This window comes from Myotis daubentonii, chromosome 5, assembly GCF_963259705.1.
Source record: "Myotis daubentonii chromosome 5, mMyoDau2.1, whole genome shotgun sequence".
Classification (NCBI taxonomy): Eukaryota; Metazoa; Chordata; class Mammalia; order Chiroptera; family Vespertilionidae; genus Myotis; species Myotis daubentonii.
The window spans coordinates 56,080,352-56,102,091 of NC_081844.1; the positions used below are offsets into that span (position 1 = coordinate 56,080,352).

The 21,740-nt window shown below is 37.4% G+C and overlaps 1 protein-coding gene across 7 annotated transcripts in view; it reads right to left on the minus strand.

Annotated features, from left to right (window-relative positions):
* DCLK2 (doublecortin like kinase 2) overlaps positions 1 to 21,740 on the minus strand; it is a 139,022-nt gene that overhangs the window by 100,890 nt on the left and 16,392 nt on the right. For all 7 annotated transcript variants that reach the window (XR_009453025.1, XR_009453024.1, XM_059697875.1 and 4 more), the window contains exon 2: positions 13,506 to 13,840. Coding sequence is in view for 5 of the 7 variants with exons in the window: in XM_059697875.1 (XP_059553858.1) it covers positions 13,506 to 13,840 (335 nt within the window). In the remaining 2 variants the exon portion in view is untranslated. The remainder of the gene's footprint in view (positions 1 to 13,505; positions 13,841 to 21,740) is intronic.

The window sequence follows — 21,740 nt, forward strand, 5'->3', positions numbered from 1 at the left end:
TAAGGTAGAGATAGGTCTTCAACAATTACTTTAACAATATGCTTCTGATAACATTTTACTAGCTAAAGCCTAGGAGCATTCACCGTTTTTAAAGCGATCAACATTTTAAAGGTGTGTCACTAGATCATATTATTTCAGATTCACGAGACTGGGCCATTTCTTTTCTATGCCACTCTAATAATTTCAAGGAAAAGTATTCTTTTCTATTGCTACCAAGAAGCACCTTTGTATTCAAGTTTCTTAGTTGTCATAGTGACTATATTTTTAAGTCAAACTAAACAAATGTGTTATTGCAGACAGATTGTTTCAGTGCTGGCACACTACAATAACAGGTTTTCCCCAATATAGATTTGCCTCATGGTCACCAATCACCTGCTCGATAATGTCAGGTGTGTGCTGGGAAAGGAGGGGGAGGCATTCACAATTCCAGTAGGCACAGGAGAGGCAGTGTTATTGTGGTAAGTGTACACAGTGACAGATGATTACTAGAATTAGTGGGGTGACCACACTATAGGGTATAAAAATGTTGAATCACTACACTGTACACACCTGAAACTAATGTAGCCAATATAAGATTGTGTATCAATTATACTTAAATAAAAAATAAAGAAGAAAAGGCAGTGTTTACCTACACTCCAGCACTACTTCTGAATAAGAATTCTGATATCCATCCTGCCACAAACCTCTCAAATAGTTGGACAATACAAAAAGCACTGGGAACATGAAGGCTCTTTTTTAAATCCTAAAATTTAAAATGAAATACCACTTCTTTCTAGGCACTCTGAAGATTTGTTATAATCGTTAACCAAATAATTCTTTCTGTCTATAAACTTAGACTCCACCCCCCGACCCATTCTATCTTTCTCATTTCCTGCTAAAACCAAATTTTTCACCTCTGAAACGACTTAAATTTCTTTAGGAATGTCTGCTTCTTACCTGGAATAGAGTTTAGGAAACGCTTACCATTATCATTCAGGAAACTGTGTAGCATTACACCTTTGAAATAATATTACCTGAGACAGCTTCTCACTCCCGGGGACATTCGATCCTTCAGGATTGCTCATCGTTGTGTGCCCATGTCACACTGCCCAGAGTAAACCTCCTAAAATGCAACTTTGATCCTTGCAGGTCCTCCACGGCAACCCAAAGCCCCGCCGATGAGGTTTATCCTTTGGAAATGCAGTGGACACTGTGCAGGATCTTGCCCTTGTCTAATTTTTCAATTTAAAAAATCTCCACTCAACCAGACATACATACCTACATCATTATGCTGGCCATTCCAAAGCCACATGCATTTCTGTCAGAACCCCCTTTCCCTTTCCCTTTTTACCCATTAAATTAGGCCACAGTTTCTCAGTGAGCATGATGTTTTGGACCAGACAGTTCTTTGCGGTGGAGGGCTGCACCCTGCACTGTAGGATATTTAGCAGCATCCCTAGGCTCCACCATTCTACGCCAGTAGCACACTCTACTCTTCCTGCAAATATCGCTCGGGGCCAAAATCACCTCCAGCCCAGAACCACTGAACCAGAGAGTCACTGAATCCCTACACACTCTCAACACTCAATGACCCTTATGAGCCAATTCACTGCACATAGGTGACAAGGTCACACGACTCAAACCACAGCAACTCTCCCAAGCAAATCATGAGTATTCCCCTAAAAGCAGCCATTATAGGTCAAGAATGGGGAAGCTCACAGCTCGTATATTGCTCTTATATAGGACAATAACCTACAATTCAATCAGACATATCTTAGGCCCTAGTGGCTAGGGGTTTAATGATAAACATGCTAAGAGACATGAAGACAGAGCTGCCCAGAGACTGGGAGCCATGTGCAATGAATAGGAGCCATGCATCTACACGTGCTCAGGGACAGAATGATCCATCAGAAGACACCTGAGACAGAGGGTCTACAGTAGTCGATGGGGTACAGAATTGCTGATGTAATTTTGTTTGCTACAGGTCTAATTATGAACCTGCATGGCTCCCTATAATCCATACTCTCCTATGTCTCCTAAAATGTCAAAAAGATACAGGATCCAACTTGCAAATGGTTCCACTGACCAAATCTAGGACATCTTGAGCCACAAAATAAATGATAGCAAGGAATTATAATCACCCACAGAATAAAAGAAACACACTCTTTGTTATTTAAGGGTGAGTGTAAGTTTTGGGGCAAGTCTACGAAGCTAATCAGAGCCAAGCCTAAAGTAAATAATCATACCATATAACAGGTCCCGGGAGTGAGAAGCTGTTTCAGGTGAATAATTATAGAGCGGTGACACCGGGAGTTTAAAAATGTCTGGGTCAGCCCTAGCCGGTTTGGCTCACTGGATAGAGAGTTGCCTTGGGACTGAAGGGTCCCAGGTTCGATTCCGGTCAAGGGCATGTACCTTGGTTGCGGGCATATCCCCAGTAGGGGGTGTGCAGGAGGCAGCTGATCGATGCTTCTCTCTCATTGATGTTTCTAACTCTCTATCCCTCTCCCTTCTTCTCTGTAAAAAAATCAATAAAATATATTTTAAAAAATGTCTGGGTCAAAGACAGCCTCATGGGGGTAAGTACACAGTCATATCCAAGGGGTCTAACTGAAGCCAAAGGGCGACAGTTCTTTGGACATGCTCTGAAACACTCCTGCCTAACGATATTGCCATAGACCTACCATGGGGTGATTGTGAGAATAAATGACAACGTGTGTCAACAGTCTGCCAACAATAGTTGGCACTACAGATGCTCTTTCCCATCATTAAAAATCTTTAATGACTTTCCTCGATGCATAAGCACGAATCTTGCCTCCTCCAACACTATAATGCGGTGGTGAAATGAATATATTTAAATCAAATTTAGATGTGTATTTTCTGACTCCAGTGCCTCTGGTCAGTTCCTCAGGGCACAAATAACATTGGCCAAAACTCTCTTTTCTCCTGCAAGTTCTCAAGAACTGACTTAAACATTGGTACTGCTTTAGCAGGAACACTCTGGAAGTGGAAACCAGTTTTAAAACTTCCAAAAAAGTTTAAGACTTCTATACTTTTTATCTACATGTAAAAATCTGGACTACTAGATTAAGTGAAAAGACATAAAATGTTAAAATTTGGATCAGTTACCTAACTGGGCTTTTACAAGTTTCCATTTACACAACCTCTGGTTTATTTATAAAAAGAAAACTTTTTAATTTGCAGTTTCACAATGGCATGTGTCAGCCGTAATCTTTTACCCCTGAAAATATATCCCATAAGTGATCCTAAAGATTAGGTGTTTAATAAACTTAATCCTTCAGAAACACAACCATGTAACTAATGTCAGTTTTAATACGTACCAATACACAGGTATTTAAAAATCTCTCATAACTCATACTTACAATGGCATTTTCATGACTCAGCATGTGGGGAGAGCAATATTTTCAAATACAATCAAAGGTCTTTATGCTCACATTTAGAGAAGCTTGCCATACATCATTACAAAAACATTTTTTAAATAAAACTTTCACTATTTCAAGTCTTAGGGAGAGTCTGGAGTACATAAGGAAAAAAAAAACACCCCCAAAAAACAGAATGTTCCTTTTGGGTAAGTGTTGCTTCATTTCTAACAGCCGCCCAGCTCAGAGAATTAAACTTCTGTGGAGGCGAACCTCTAATGACTACAGAGTCTTCCAACACTCTGTGCTGGGAGTCTGGCAGCTGCATCACACTACAATTAAAAAGTCCTAAAAATATAGCGAGAACATTCGTGGAGGCTCATTTCACTGTTTGAAGTGTGGTGTTCGTCCTTACTTAAAAACCACAAAAAAAACACCCACAAACAAAAACCTGGAAGAGGTTAATTTTCAAATCTGGAAAATTGCGCAGGGTTACTGAAGAAACCAACACAGACTCTAGCACTACTTCTCCCCCCGCCCCCCAAGGAATTTTCAGTTTAGATTCAATTAACTCCTTCTCTATGAGGCAGCACCCTAAGAGGGTGGAGGACCACGGTTAAGCTTAACTTTTGCTCTAAAGAAGTCAATGACTACAAAGCTGAAAATGAACGCTTCCCCCCAACTAAAAGAAACAGTAAAAACAGGCCAAAGCAGAGGTCATTAACTTTGCACTGTGATCTACAAACAAGCTGATTGTACACAAGATTTTGAGTCAGGCTTTCCTTGCAAGAGAAGCAGCACAGATTTCAACTGGTTCTATAAAATTAGCAAGCTGGACTAAATAATGTCCTACATCAGTTGTATATATAACACTATACTGACTTTGCACCTGTCCTTATTATTACCATGAAGCATGGTGAGTAAATGAGCCTTTCATGAAGTCCAATAAAATTTGTAAAGTAACATCATATACTGCACATAGTGGTAGAAATTGGGATTAGTAGACATTCATGATATTTTACAAAAACAACAAAACAAATCTAAAATTTAGTGGTGACCCACCAAAAGGCATCAATTAACTTTACAAAGTATCCATTTCAAGTAATCTTGACTCAAAATATTACAAAACAAATGTTACCTGAATTGACTAAATATCATGGGATTTTGGGCATCTACAAAGGTTAGAAAGCAAACATTAACTGAAGCATTAGGTTTCTTAGTTCACAATTAAGGCCACATAGTTTCATAACGTGGGCTATTTGCTTTAAAAGTTTCCTTTTTGTTCTCCCTACTGAGCTCAACGTTTTCAAGACTAGTCCCAAGCACCAGCCTCTGGCATAAAACTGGTACACAGGTTAACTGGCTTTTCTTATCAAACTATTTTCTAGAACAGAAAGTAGCAAAGGTAGAAGTGATAAGAGGAATACATGCAGGTGGGTTTCAATTTCACAGAATGTGCATTTTGCACACAACAAATGTGCCTATCTGTCACAACTAACCCTTACTAGTCTCTCCCAACTATGGGAATTCTAGGGCACCTGGCCGTGGTGTTGCCAATGAGGACAACTTTTTGTCTACAGCTCTGATAATATCTCTCAAGCCCCCAAATACTTAAGAGTCTCTTCTAGTAATTAACCTTTAGGAATCTATCCTAAGGAAATGATTCAAGGCATGTTGAAATCTATAGGCAAAAAAATGACTAGAGACTAAAAGAATGAAAAACCGGAAACCCAAATGTCAAGCAATAGGTTAAATAAATTGGGATGCTTCTAGCCAATGGAATAGCATTCAGTCACTTAAGTATGAAATATGAAGATTACGTAACATGGAATAATATGATTAATAAATGGGGAAAACAAGACACAGGATTGCACAGAAAAGCCACATTATATAGAAACGATGTCTACATACACACTGAGTGGCCAGATTATTATGACCACCTGACGTTTGTAGGCAAATTAGCTATAATTTCACGCTGAAGTTGCTAGAGGGCCAGACCATTATAAATAGGGAAGCAGGTTGTTTACCAAGACAGAAGTGATCTTTTTCTGAAGATATGGGTAAACAATGCGATTTAACAGCCTTTGAACATGGGATAGACACACACATACACATATACACACACACACACACACACACACACACACTAAGTGGCCAGATTATTATAACCACCTGGTGTTTGTAGGCAAATTAGCCGTACACTGCATCACATGGGATATGGAAGCCGAAGGCCTGTTCGAACACCTTTGCTGTCTGCAGTTACCAAGATAAAATGTCTACAATTCGCACAGGAACACAAGGATTGGACAGTTGAGCACTGGAAAAAAGTCATGTGGTCTGATGAATCACATTTCCAGTTGCATCATGCAGATGGCAGAGAATTTGGCGGAAACAGCATGAATGCCTGCACCCCACATGCATGAGTACAACCCTTCAAGCTGGTGGGGGCAGTGTTATGGTTTGGGGCATGTTTTCCTGGCATGATTTGGGCCCTTTTATTCGTGTGGAACAACATCTGAATAGCACAACATACCTAAGTATCATTGCTGATCAAGTTCATCCTATCATGTTGATGGTGTATCCCAATGGAGATGGCTTCTTCCAACAAGACAATGCACCATGCCACGGTGCTCATATTGTGCAGGAGCAGTTTCAAGAACATGAGGGAGACTTTACCTCGCTTAGGTGGCCCCCACAATCACCAGATCTCAATCCAATTGAGCATTTGTGGGATGAAGTTAAAAGAGCCATCAGGCATCTGGTTCCACAACCATCAAATCTCACAGAACTGGACAGTGCTATTCATCAGGCGTGGTGTCAGATTCCTCACATCACCTTTCAACATCTCATGGAGTCAATGCCAAGAGGAATCACCGCAGTATTGAAGGCAAAAGGTGGCCCAATGAAGTACTGATGGGGTGGTCATAATAATCTGGCATATATATCTCCATCCCATGTTCAAAGGCTGTTAAATCGCGTTGTTTACCCATATCTTCAGAAAAATATCACTTCTACTGTCGTGGTAAACAACCTGCTTCCCTATTTATAATGGCCTGGCCCTCTAGCAACTTCAGCGCAAAATTATAGCGAATTTGCCTACAAATGTCAGGTAATCATAATATCTGGCCACTCAGTGTATATTTAAATTGCATTTACAAAACTGTTATTGGTGATTCCCTTTAAGAAGAAGAATGAGGTTTGGGAAGAAGAGCAGATGTGAAAAGAAACTTTTCACTTTTTGCATTTCTCTGAATTGTTTAAATTTTTTCCAGTAGAAATGCACTGATTTTACTTGCATAGTTGTCTCTTTAGAAAAAAGAAAACATGTTTATGAAAATAAAAAGTTATAAAAAGTAGTAAAATGGTAAGACTGTGTATTTCTTCCTATATTTTCTAAACTTTCTGCACTGTCATAGTCTTTAATTTTTAAAAATTAAATCTTTGAAATAACTCTAACTCTAAAATAACTCTATTTTTTAGTCAAGTATATAATCATTCCTTTACCTATTTTTTTCATGTTTCAGATCCTACACAAAGAATAATCTTACCATATTTAGATAACCCCCAGATTAAACTGCATCACTCTAAGGCCTAAAAAAATGTTTTTGAAATAAAATAATCCAATTAGCTTATTAGTTATTTTTCCTGTCCCCATTATCACTGATGACCTTCACAAAGCCTGTCTAAAGAGGGCTTTGAGCACAGCTGTGAAGAGTGGTGGTTGGGGAATGGGGGGGAGGCCTAGAATCACACTTCCTCGGTGTGAATCCAGCTCCCCCAGCAGTGCGATTTTGAACAGGTTACTTGACTTCTCGGTTTCAATTTCCCCAATGTAAAATAGGAATTAGAACACCTAGCTCTCAAGGTGATTGTGAGGATGAGTGGAGACAGGTAATAGAAATCATTATCAAAATGCCTAACATAGGAAGCTACTAGCGTTTTATCTATTAGCTAATTAGGCTGCTAGCTATTATTCTAAGCATTGTAAAATTCATATGTAACAAAATATATATTTTAATAATAATTATTATAACCACTGAAAAATACATTTATAACGAAAATGAAATGAATTTAACACAATTTTTACGCTCCATACGTTCCGCCAGCTTAGACACCAAAAGAATAAATAAGGAAACCAGAGTTCACAGTGATGTCATTTTTATCTCACCGACACCTTAAATATCTATTCTGCTATTTTTCAATTGCAGTAATTATAAACAGGATTTTTGTGTTTGCCTCCAGTTTCCCATTAAAAGGGAAAAATATATTGTTAAAGGTTTGGGGAAACTGCTTACACAATGGATCCCAGAATGGCAAAACACAAACTTTACTTCGACAAAGTTCTTCCTTCTTTCTTCCCACTCTTTGAAAAGAGGTAGGTGTTCATTAAATTAAAAACAAAGATTAAGCCTCCCCCGACCCTTCCTGCTTGGATCAGGGATCAAAGAACAAAGTGAATGTTTTCTGCCTTTCTTTTACCTGGACTTCCTGCTATACTGAGGGGGGGGGGGGGTGGAAATCCCACTATAGTTCCTCTGTAGTCTGTTGATTCCTGGTTGAGATCATTTTCCATTACTTGAGATAGATCAGGGTGAACCACGCTTCAGAGGTATGAAGGTATCTAGTCAGACAAAACACAGTTGTCTGAATTTCTACTATCCAAAAACATAAAATAAAATCCATGCACTGGGAGCAACATGAGGACTAAAAATCAGCTTCAAGGGAATATTATATCGGGATTAAAGGAATTGTAGAAAATATTTATAAACAGATCTCAATCATTTGATTTCTACGTAGCAATTTTTGAGAAGAGATTGCTTTAAATAAGAATGGTTGGGTCATTACAAAGAAATGAACCTTTACTAGAAACTGATGCCAGAAAAGTTAGTCAGGTACAAAATAAATATATATCATGCTACCCATGAAACAAACTTCTTGAAGAGTGAGGACGGAAACCCTCATAGACCGTAAGATGACTGGTAAGATGGAGGCACTCCACGATCCCCAAGGAGAACCCCCTGCACGTGGGCATCCGAAGGCTGGCAGTGGTCCCAAAGTCTGGAAGTGTTTTACCCCCAAAGCATCAACTGCTAGCAATTTCTGAGTCTGTTTTGCCTCTGCCCATGACAAGAATCAACTTGTTCCAAAATTCCACTAAATATGTTTCTTTTATGTTAAAACTCTGCTGTTTCTGGGAAAGCTAAAAGTTAGAATTTTTTACACATGTGGACAAAAGCTATATTTGGACCTTTCAGTCCCTTAACAGAATAAAGACATTTTTAAAAAGAACTCCCCTGCTGCAGTTTATTATAAGAAACTTACCCTGACTTTTGAAATTTAAAAAAGTAAACCTTGTTGTCCTATATAATGCCTTTAATGTGAAAGTTCAAGGTTCCATTTGTAAAAAGAAAACAAAAGTAAAGCATTTAATCTAAATTAATTGCAAGTTTAAAAAGTTATTGAAGAGAATAGTCATGACTTCTATTTATAGATCCTTTTTTCTAGTCACCCCATATATAAATGCATAGGTTGTGTATTTCTTTAAAAATTGATGCTCATCACATCACTTTAAGTATTAAATAAAACTCCATAAAAATCATCATTTCTTAGACTTTCTTTAAATACATGTGAAACAGTCTTTTATTGCCTGTGAAGCTGTACTCCCCAACTACATGTCAGCTCTACACAACAAAGACAAATAAATGGAAATCCAGGATAACAAAGACCATAAACCATGGCATTCCAACACACCTGCCTCAATGAGATAAAAAGTGCACAGACAGGCTATGGGGAAATCTGTAAGTACTGAAATAAAGTTTAGCATGTGGCCTCGTTGATAAAGTTAACAATCAAACAAGTGTCATCTCCTTTTGAATCACTTCATTTACTTTACACCTGGTTTTCTGAATCTCAGCACTTTATATTTTGGACCCCTGAGAATTATGTTGTGTCTGTTGTCTGTCTGTCCTGTGTACTGTAGGATACTGTAGATAGCAGCATCCTGGCCTCTACCCACTACATGCCAGTAGAATCCTCATCCCCAGTTGTGGCATCAAAACATGACTCCAAACTCCACTAACTGTCCCATAGAGCACAAACATACCCAGTGCAGAGCCACTGCTCTACACGAAAGCAAACACAAGAGTTAAAATGGATAAATCCTAACATTTGATTTTATTTGAAGTGATTTTACAAGAGACACAGAATACGTGAGTTAGTTGTACTAACCACGCCAGGTCTTGTAAATTGAGTCAATACCACTAGGAAGAAGTGATTATCCATTTTGACAGAAAAGACTCAAGGGACATTGTGTTACCAGCATAAATGCTGCTAGCACATGCCACACCATTCATTGCCCCTTCAATCGGGAAAGCTTTTAAACCCATAAAAAAGATAACCAGGGCCCCTTAAAACTCTATCATGGGTATCAGGAATGGAATCGGTGACTGCATAATGAACTGCCTGGAAACTGTTTATCTCCGCTTGTGTCGAAGATCAGATTAATTTAAGATGAAAACGACCAATCTGAGTAGGAAAGGACATAAAAAGTTGAGGTAGATGGCCTAAAATTTTGTGCAGGAACAACTCATTAGCAGATCCTACTTCTTTTCTCATTCCACTCTCTTCACCTAAGCAAAGCTGTCCTTTTCTTGAGAATTTTCAGAAAGCAGATAGTTTTACATGCCCCCTAAAAAAAAAATCAATTTGTAAAGTAAAATCAGAACAATGCCCATTTAAAGATATGCATTCATCTTAAGCATAAGACAAATTTCTTATGCTACTTCAAAGCAAGATTTAATGTCCTCTTTATAACATATGAACCACACAACAGACATGAGGTTTTAAATAGCAAGTCTATCTAAAGTACAGATGTTGAATCAACGCCAAGAAGACTATAGCTTTGAAGGATACCTGCCACTCCGAAAATACAGTATCCAAAACTGTGCCTATGAAAACCAAAGTCTAATTGTTCCAAAAGAAATTTTATTTGAAAGTTTAAAAATATATCTTCTCTTTGCACATGGGAAATCATGTTTAGACCTAAACAGTGACAAAAGTGATGCTTGTAACATTTTATAACCACATGCCAAAATTTCAAGGATTAACTCACAATGTTTTAATTTCCACAATCTGATTGAAATTGGTCTTTGTTTTCTTTCTCAGTGCTTGAGTTTTTGCTTTTAAACAGACATGAGGAAGAAGTAGTAGAAATCACAACAGCAAGTACTAGGTTTCTGATGGCAACTATGATTGTGTTTCCTTCTGAATTTTTTTTTTTAATTTTTCCTCTACTTTTCTTTCTTAACACAAAATTGAAACCATACTACAGAGTTTATTTCTTGCCTTTTTCACTTAACATTTCCCCATGTCTTTAAATTGCCCCCCAAACAATTTTTAAAGGCCACTCCTATGAATGCTATTGTAATATTATTTAACTGTTTTCTATTTTAGGGATTTTAAATTGTTTTCAATTTTTTGATCTTATTGCTGGGATGAATTCTCATGCATAATTATGCTGACATCTCAGGTTATTTAGGATAAGTTATTAGTTCAAATGGAAAGGACATTTGTATAGTACAAAACAAACTGCTTTCCATAAAGATTATGAAATTTACACTTCCATCATTCATTGAGAATGCCAATTAACTGCATATCGAAATATAATGGACATTTTTTTTTAAACATGTCAACTTTAAATATAAAAAAATCATATTGTTTTCATGCATATTTATTTAGTGAGACTGTGCTTTCTTATACTTAGTATTTATATTTCTACCTTTTCAAATTGTCTGTTTGGTGTTTCATTTTGCCATTGCAGTGTTAAGGTTTTTTTCATATTAAACTATTATGATTTAACATAAAAGTATATAACCCTTGCTTATAACATTTAGAAAGTTTTAATTTTTATGTTGTCTAACCAACCTTTTCCTTTGTGATCTTCCCACTACGTGTATGCTTAGAAAATCCTTTCCCATGTCACCATAACTATTGACATCTTTTCCTTTAGTTCTTTGGTTTCATTTTGACATCAATATTTTTAAAACACCTGGAATTTATTTTTGGTATAGTAATGGAATAGTGATTTAATATCTGGTAGCATGAGAGCCCATTAATCATTATTTCCAAAATTTTCCTGCCTATTTTTCCAGATTAACTTTTAAAATCACTTTGTCATGTGTCCCTCCCCCTGGTTCCCCCAAAATCATTTAGATTCTTATTGAAATTGCAATTAAACTATAAATAAAAATCAGGAAGAATGTATAGAAGAATGTTGAATACTGCTGCTACCAGGCATCCTTACCTGATTATCACAGAAATACTTCCAGTATCTCATTTGTATACCAATTACACAGACCTTTTGTTTCAGAGAGGATTTTTTAGTCTGTTAGGGAATTCTCCATTTTTATTACTAAATCCCTAATTGAACTTAGATTTTGTATTCTAGCAAGTGCTTTTGTGATATTTTTGGGGGGATTATGTGTGCAATAACTTTATCTTGTAGATCCCATGTATTAACAGGTTTCTTAACAATAAGCCATCCTTCCATTCCTGTCATAAATCCTACTCATAGCAGTGTATTATTCTTTAATATGTTGATGATTCGGGATTGCTTGTGCTTTAGTCAACATTTTTCCATATAAATATTTCTAGTCTGGAGTCTTTTTGAAGATAAATTTTTTTTAGATAACTATTAAAATTTCAATGGTTACTATTTCAATTAGACATTCAACTTCTTTATTTCACTTAAAATTTCCCTAAAAACATTCATTTGGAGATTTCCAAATAAGTTTCAATTTTTAAAATCTCATCTGCATGTACTGTTTATATGCCACTTAGGTTTTCTAATTTAGCATACTTATGATTTTCTTTTCTTTTGTTAGGCACCTTAAATATCTGTCTCTATAGTTCGTATTTCCCCCACGTCCACCAAGAATTAGCTATTTGACTTATCAAATCTCCCTTTTTCCTTGTGGTCACTTACTTGCAGAATAAATCAACTTGTGAAGTGGCTATTCCCAGTCATCTGAACCTGTCATGGGGCAGGCTGCCTTTTAATCATTAATTTAATTAATTAGAGAAGTCATAACTTCATTAAACTCTACTGGAATTTTTAGAACCTATTTTTAAAATTTTGTTAATGATCCAGGAAGCAACGTAGTAACTAGATCTGGTCTTAGAAAACTATTTTTTTCCCCCTGCCAGAAGACACTGCTCCAGTGTTTAGTATTATTCATTTTCAGCATTACATGAGCCAAACACTTCAAAATAAATTCTTTTCAAGAGAAGAAACAAAATGAAATGAAGAAACAAAGTGAATACTGGAAACTATGTTTATACAATGTAAATATAAACAATTTAACCTTATTGAAACTGGAGAAAATAGACTTCAGAAGCCACATGTTTCTTTTTAGGAATGATAATCTGATTGTGGCAAAACTCAGTATTTGTGTAACTGCTATTCATGCGTACTTGCAATTTGCCCAATTTTTGTTTTAGCCCATTAGAGTTCCTGGTATATTGTTACCATAATTTGGCATGCATTTCCCTGTGTAATTTATGTATTTTTTTTTCAGAAATGCTGATTAATTACCTCCATTCTTCCCTATGAAATTCATATGGACATTCTCATGAAAATATTTTCCTTTAAATGCATTTTCTGAATTATACATGAGTGGGGAGGAGAAGCTTTGCTAAATAAAAATGTTAAATATCTTTAATTTTTACTTCTGTGGCTTCCCCAAACCCATAATGACTCTAGTAGTTATTAGGTGTTCTTATTCTTAAGTAGAGAACATCCCACTTAATGTAGGAAGCCTCTTCAACGTACACTTTTCCCTCACAAGTTTACATTTCCCTTCCAGTGACCATAAGACGTATAGATTTTTCTCTATGTAATTTTGAGACATTTGTGTAAAAGAGACAGGTGAGCCGCTTACAACGTTCATGATAAAGGCTAATTCATACACATGCAAGCATGTGCTCGCGCGCGCACACACACACACACACACACACACACACACACACACACACACTCTACTAAAATATCTAGCAGATACAAAGCTCATATTGTCAAACATGTAACTGCCACGGTACAAGGAGAATTTAAAAGTAAGATGGGGAGCTGGGGGCTAAGAATCACCGTACCTGCTTTCCGTCCAGGGTGCAGAGCCTCTTGACCACTCCTGAGTCTAGTTTAATGGCTTCGGTGATATCGGTTAAGACTTGTTCAAAGGAATGAGCGGTCTTCTTATTCAGAAGAATCCGCACGGCTTTTCTAGGCTTCACTCCGCTTCGAATCACAGTCACTAGCTTGGGTTTGATGAAATCTTTACTTTCCTTCACTTCACTTTTCACCGAGGTGGGAGCAGCCAAGGCTCGGGCGGTCCCACCCTTGATGTTCACAGACCAGTTCGGATTAATGTTTTTGGTGTAATCAACTTTACGAAATGGTTCGTTCGATGCACACACGTAACTCTCACCTAAAAAGCAAACATCGGTTTTATTAGCATGATTTCCCCACCGTGGAAGAACAAATGCTGGACACCCACTGAACGAACCCCTAAACTGAGCAGGTTCACTAAAAGGATCCATGCCCTTCTCTGGCACTCTCCCCACCCTCCCTTTGTTTTTAATAGCATCTAGGTTGGTATTGGGAACAACATGCATCACAAAGTGAAAATCGCTGGACAAAGAAACCACAGAGATCAGGGTTTTACTGATCCAAAGTGTCTTCCCGGAAAATTTCTCCGCAATCTGGGTCTCAATATCATTGTCTATAACATGAAGTTGTTGCAACAGATGAATTCTAAAGTATCCTTAGTTCCAAAGCCTATTAACTAATTTCATTTTTAAAGAATTTCATCTGGAAGAAATAATTCTATCACAAAGTAATATAGTCATATAAATAAAACTATTTTCTTCCTTCTTCCAATTATAGATTTCAATCAAAATCAAAGAATGATCACCACAACTTCACATAACTGACTAAATTATATTCAGTTACAGGATCATTTACTCAATTAATGAAGCACCACAAAAAGCAAGAAGAGTTTTGAAAGCTCAAAGAAGTATACCTCAGCATTTTTTCCTTAATTAAAGAATGTAGATTTAAAAATAATTAGTTTAAATAGATACCCCTTTTTATATCTATTTAAATGGGAAAGATATTAAGTAGTTAAAATGAGGTGTTCATCAGTCTTCTGCTCAATTTTTATTAAGAAAAACATAAAAACTATACTATGTCAATTGATTTACTGAGTAAATGTTCATTAAAGTTGCAAAATCATATGTTTTTTTAAAATGTGTTTTGTTGATTTTTTACAGAGAGGAAGAGAGAGGGATAGAGAGTTAGAAACATCGATGAGAGAGAAACATCGATCAGCTGCCTCCTGCACACCACCTACTGGGGATGTGCCCGCAACCAAGGTACATGCCCTTGACTGGAATCGAACCTGGGACCTTTCAGTCTGCAGGCTAAAGCTCTATCCACTGAGCCAAACCGGTTAGGGCCCAAAATTATATGTTGAAAAATAATATATTTTGATTGAACAAGCATAATTATATGTTTAAAATAATTTTTCTTTTGGGAGATTCAGAAGCCACCAATTATTTTAATCTTAACTTTTTGGCATAAAATAAAAGGGTTACAATCTAAGAATTTCTCTAAGATATATTCTAACTCAAAAAGAAGCCATTGTTTTTTCACCCATTCTGTGTAGTCTCATTCTTAATATTATAATGATAGAATACAACCCTTAAATTCTGTGAATGCTTAAAACAAAAATAACCAAAATACTGAAGGAGAAGTCCTGAGGAAAACCTATTAATAGAAATATATTTAATTATTATCAGGATGCTGTTTAAATCCTGATTACTGGAGAACTTAAAGACTTCCAAAGGCACATGAACAATTCAGTAACAGATCAGACATACAAGAGGGCCTAAAAAGAGGAGGTATAACTGGGTCCCTGTCCAAGAAATCTTGGGGATGGGTTATAGGCTTTAATGCTGCATCCACAATAGTAGTTTGAAGTCCAGCCCTACCATCACCATTTAAAGATTTTTCATCTCTGTAGGTTTATCTAAATCATTGTTCATAGTGTAATCATCTGGGAAAGTGTCACATAATTTCAAAATAGGTATGAATTTAATAAAATAGAACCATATAGCATATGCATGTATTAATAAGCAAAAATAAACAATTATGATTTTGCTTTTAACTTTATAGAGAAAGAAACTCTCACACTGAAAAGCTCTTACTAATTTTACCTATGATAAAAATTAAACTGTATGTTCTGATCCAAAATACTATAATAAAAAAGAGGATCCTCAGCTAGAAAAGTGATTTTCTTTTTTTAAGATCAGAGAGAAGTCAGCTGGACAAAAGCCTTTCCCAATAGAAAGAGAAAAAGACACTGGGAAAAAGAAACGAGAAATATTTAATATGTCATATTTTCTTGATCAATGTAGTCCCTGCACAGTCGACATGTTAACCAGGAGAGCTGCCTTTTAAATCTTTCTGTATTTTGCCTCTTTACATGGGTGCCGAATATCAAAATGAAAATAGGCAAAGGAAGCCTGTCTTTTAATTTGTTTTTGTGTGGTTACAGATAAATTTTTAATCTCTCCTCCTCTCCCTTCCTTCATGTTTCTATTTAAAACTCCTAGATCAGTTCCATAATAACTATGTATAGTTTTGAACCAAGGCTGGCCAGTGCCTTACCCCTTCTCCACATCCACAGGATAAATAATAATTCATAGGGTACTCTTCTGTTAAACCTAGATTGACCTTCACAATATGCACTGAATACCTACTATGCACCAGCTCATGTGCTAGGTGCTGACATGATATCAAACCTACTTTGGCATCCTTGGCACTCAACATTTCAACACGGCTGTTCAGGACATGGTTTTGAGGTTAGCTTTGTGTTTCTTTATACTGGGCACATAAAACCCTACAGTATAGATGTCATACCTTGATAACAATACCACCACAATACCCAGGCCAGCTGCCCTTGTCATGTCCCCACCCAGACCAAACAATCTGATTGTAACCTTGTCACTTACATAGATTTGCCTACAAGGAGAGCTTTGCCTATGTGCTGACAAAAGAATGTAAGCTCTTGGTTCCTTGGGCAGTTTCACAATAAATTACTATTCTGTTAGATACTAGACACCTACAAGATTGATTAGAAGCAATGGGCCTCGCCCAACCAGATTCATGCTACTGTGTGGAGTCTTGTTTAAGATTTGTTACTCCCCTGCCAGCTGACCACTGCTCCCCTCCTCCCCATCCGGGGGAGCAACTTCACCTCCTATTCAAACTAGTCAGCTAGAAACTTAGGGGCCAGCCTTCTTTCTGTTGGTTCCCTACATACATCTTGACATTGAGTTCTGTCCACTCTGTTCTTTAAATATTTCTGAAAATGCCCTTCCTATCTGCCTCCATCACCACCTACTTCCCACTGGGATCAGTGTAAGCATCTTACTTCTGCTCATGCCCAGGAAACATAACAAGTTTTCCAAATGGAGGTACATTTTATGCTACTAATACAGAGGAAAAAGTGTATCCTGAAATCTCAATATACTGATGAAATACATCATGAGAGAACTTAACTCTTCCCAATGCAATATATGGTAATACTGCACTTGCCAAAGCAAGGAAAGGATAAGATCTCATTAAAAACTAGTTAAACTAGGATATAAATGTGTAGATACACACACACACACACATATATATACATACACACACACAAACACACACACACACATACACTGAGCGGCCAGAATATTATGACCAGCCAGATTATTATGAGCACCCCATCAGTACTTCGTTGGGCCACCTTTTGCCTTCGATACTGCGGTGATTCTTCTTGGCATTGACTCCACGAGATGTTGAAAGGTGATGCGAGGAATCTGACACCATGCCTGATGAATAGCACTGTCCAGTTCTGTGAGATTTGATGGTTGTGGAATCAGCTTTGATGGCTCTTTTAACTTCATCCCATAAATGCTCAATTGGATTGAGATCTGGTGATTGTGGGGGCCACCTAAGCGAGGTAAAGTCTCCCTCATGTTCTTGAAACCACTCCTGCACAATACGAGCACCGTGGCATGGCGCGTCATCTTGTTGGAAGAAGCCATCTCCACTGGGATACACCATCAACACGATAGGATGAACTTGATCAGCAACGATACTTAGGTATGTTGTGCTATTCTGATGTTTATAATGATCTGGTCCTCTAGCAACTTCAGCACAAGATTATAGCTAATTTGCCTGCAAACGTCAGGTGGTCATAATAATCTGGCCACTCAGTGTGTGTGTGTGTATCATATATGGATATAAAGAAAATTAAGCAGTCCAGAACTGATCTAACATTCATAGTTAGACTCAACGTGATTTTATGCTGGTCTGATGCTCACAACCAGAGCTATGTTCTCCATGGGATCTAATCTCACAGAATAGCTAACTCAAACAAAGTCAATCTCAGACTATGATAAAGTGACACAAAAACTAGGCCATTGTGCAATCCACACAATATCAAATATCCCCCTCTCACACTCAATGAATGACTACAACTTCTTTATCAATTACAGCTTTTTCCTCAATCTAGTTTTCTCTCCCTGTAAGATTTAATGAGATACCCAATTATTGAAATGCCCTTCCTTTTGACAGCACTCCCTACAGAATGAGTCCCTGCTTCCTTAGATCCTCCCTGAAAGTATCCAACTGAAGCCCCAATTCTAAGACAGATCCAACACTCTTCCCGAGACTCCCCATAATGTCACCTTATACCCATGCATCCTTGATGCAGTGACTAATAAACCCAACCATAGTTGTGTTCTTGGTGGTCCTTGGCTGAAGAGAATTGAGACACACTCTCTTTGATACCAGTTCTTTGACCATAAGATGCTAAGAGGAAACCATTTTGAAAATTATGACATATGAATGCTATATACAAAGAGGATTTGCTTTCTGTACAGAAAGAGGATGGAGAGAAGCATAAATAGGTTATACCACTTAATTGTTTTCAAGCATGGTATAAAACAAAGTCTTTCAATTTCCTTTTAAGAGTCTCTCCAGAGGCATGGTTATGGCTTTTTCCAATTGACATTTGTTCAAAAAATTTTTTATGACTTTATGTTTAGAAGGTTGACAAACTAACTGTCCACAACTGTGTAATACAACCTGGGTATTTCTTAACCATTAATTTTTATCCTTAAACAAATTAATTGCCTCCTATTTAAGAGTCAAAAGGCTGTTAAAACCTAGGAACTTGAAAATTTCTTGTTCTCTGAAAACCTTCTTCCCTATGAATATATTTCAGTCTGTGCCAATTTTTCCACCTCCTCTCCCTTTTCAGTGATAAGGATACCCTCCTCCTAATCATCATTAAGTCCCTCTACCAGGACTTGGGTCCTTTTTTCAAGGGCATTCTTCTTCTCTCCTCCGTTAAACTAGACAGTCCTCTCTACAATATTATTATACACAGTGTCTCTCACACACAGATCCTCCCCTCTCTTCATTTCTCATCTCACTCAACCTAATGGGCTTTTGGCTTCCATTCACTGCCAAGGTAAAAATACACTCCCCATTGGAACCATAAATGACCCTGAATAGCCAAAGTACTCTTAAGAAAGAGGAACAATGTCGGAGGTATACACACTATCTGGTATCAAACTATACTGCAAGGCTATACTAATCAAAACAGCATGGTACTGGCATAAAAAACAGACACACAGAACAATGGAACAAAATAGACAGCTCAGAAATAAACACAAGCCTATCTGGTCAATTAATCTATAACAAAGGGAATGGAGTAAAGACAGTCTCTTCAATAAATGGTGCTGGGAAAACTGGACAGATACATGCAAAAAAAAATGAAGTTAAACAACTTCCTTACACCATATACAAGAATAAACTCAAAATGAGCTAAAGACTTAAATGCAAGGCCTGAAACCATAAAACTCTTAGAAGAAGAAAAAATAGACTGTAAAATATTTGACACTGCTCTGAGTAATATTTTTGGATATGTCTTCTTGGGCAAGAGAAACAAAAGAAAAAAGTAATCAAATTAGATGTTATCAAACTAAAAAGTTTCTGCACAGCAAAGGAAATCAACAAAACAAAAAGGCAACTTACTGAATGGGAGAAGATACCTGCTTATGGTATATCTCATATGGAGAACTCATACAACTTAACAGCAAAACCCCCCAAACAATTCAACTTAAAAACGCACAGAGGACCTCAATAGACATTTCTCTAAAGAGGACATACAGATGGCCAATAGACATATGAAAAGATGCTCAACATAACAAATCAGAGAAATGCAAATTAAAACTACAGTGATATATTACCGCACACCTGTCAGAATGGCTATCACCTCACACCTGTCAGAATGGCAGGTTGCTCTGACCCCCCATCAATAAACCAACAAACAAGTGTTGGTGAGGATGTGGGGAAAACGGAACCCTTGTGCACTGTTGGTGGGACTGCAAATTGGTGCAGCCACTGTGGAGAATAGTATGTAGGTTCCTAAAAATAATTAAAAATAAAACTACCATATGATCCAGCAATCCCACTTCTGTGTATTTATCTGAAGAAATCTGAAACACTAATTCAAAAAGATATATGCATCCCTATGTTCATTAGAGCATTATTTCAAATAGCCAAGATATGGAAGCAACCTCAGTGATTATTGAAAGATGATTGCATTAATAAAGATATCTCTCTCTCTCTCTCTCTCTCTCTCTCTCTCTCTCTCTCTCTCACACACACACACACACACACACACACACACACACACACACACACACACACAATATTACTTGGCCATAAAAGGAATGAAAACCTTGCCATTTGTGACAACATGGATGGACCTAGAGCAGGGGTGGGCAAACTTTTTGACTTGAGGGCCACAATGGGTTCTTAAACTGGACCGGAGGGCCGGAACAAAAGCATGGATGGAGTGTTTGTGTGAACTAATATAAATTCAAAGTAAACATCATTACATAAAAGGGTACGGTCTTTTTTTCAATAGTTTTATTCATTTCAAACGGGCTGGATCCGGCCCGGGGGCCGTAGTTTGCCCACGGCTGACCTAGAGGGTATTATGCTAAGTGAAATAAGTCAGAAAAAAACAAACACCTAAAAAAAAAACCACCATATGATTTCACTTACATGTGGAATCTAAAATACAAAATAAATGAACTAACAAAACAGAAACAAACACAGAAACAGAGAACAAACTGATAATTGCCAAGTGGGAGAGGGGTTGAGGGGCTAGGACAGTGATGGAGAACCTTTTGAGCTCGGTGTGTCAGCATTTTGAAAAACCCTAACTTAACTCTGGTGCCGTGTCACATACAGAAATTTTTTGATATTTGCAACCATAGTAAAACAAAGACTTATATTTTTGACATTTATTTTATATATTTAAATGCCATTTAACAAAGAAAAATCAACCAAAAAAATGAGTTCGCGTGTCACCTCTGACACGCGTGTCATAGGTTCGCCATCACTGGGCTAGGAGAAAAAGGTGAAGGGATTAAGAAATACAAATCAGAAGTTACAAAATAGTCATGGGGAATATAGTCAATAGTGTTATAATAACTACGTATATTGCCAGGTGGGTACTAGACTTATGGGGGGGAGGATGATCACTTTGTAAGTTAAATAAATGTTTAATCACTATGCTATACCTAACACTAATATAATATTGAATGCCAACTGTAATTAAAAAAATAATTAAGCACTCCTCATCTGTTTTCCCTACTTCCTTACCCAGCATTTGCTCTTAAGCTACTGCAGTGTCACTTCTGCTCCCTGCACTCCACTGGCTGAAACAGTGATCACCCTGAACCCCAAATACTTCTTTCTAAACTGCTAAATGCCAAGCACATCTTTCTAATTTCACTTGATGTTTTCTGAGGACACTGGGCACAATTCATGATTCTCTTCCTTCAGATCCTTTCTCCTTGGCTTCCATGATCTAATTTCTTTTGTTTTACCTCTTACCTTGACCTGCTTTTCAGGATCCTTGTCTCTCACCCATCCAGGCATCCCTCACCCCCCTTAGATTCTCCACCCCCTTTGCTTCAACCCCCAACTATACCCAGACGTCTCAAACAATGAGGACATTCCCAGCCTAGTCCTTTCTCTTGAGTTCAAGTCACTTACAGAACATTTCTACTAAATATATGGATTTCACACATGCTACATGTCTAAAACTAACATCATGCCCCATCATTGCCATCCTGACCTCAAACTCTCTTCTTCCTGAATTTCACAACATATTGAATGAAATCACTATCTATATAGTTACATAAGCAAAAACCAAGACTCCTGCTTCTCTCCTCCCTTTCCCTATAAGACTGTTC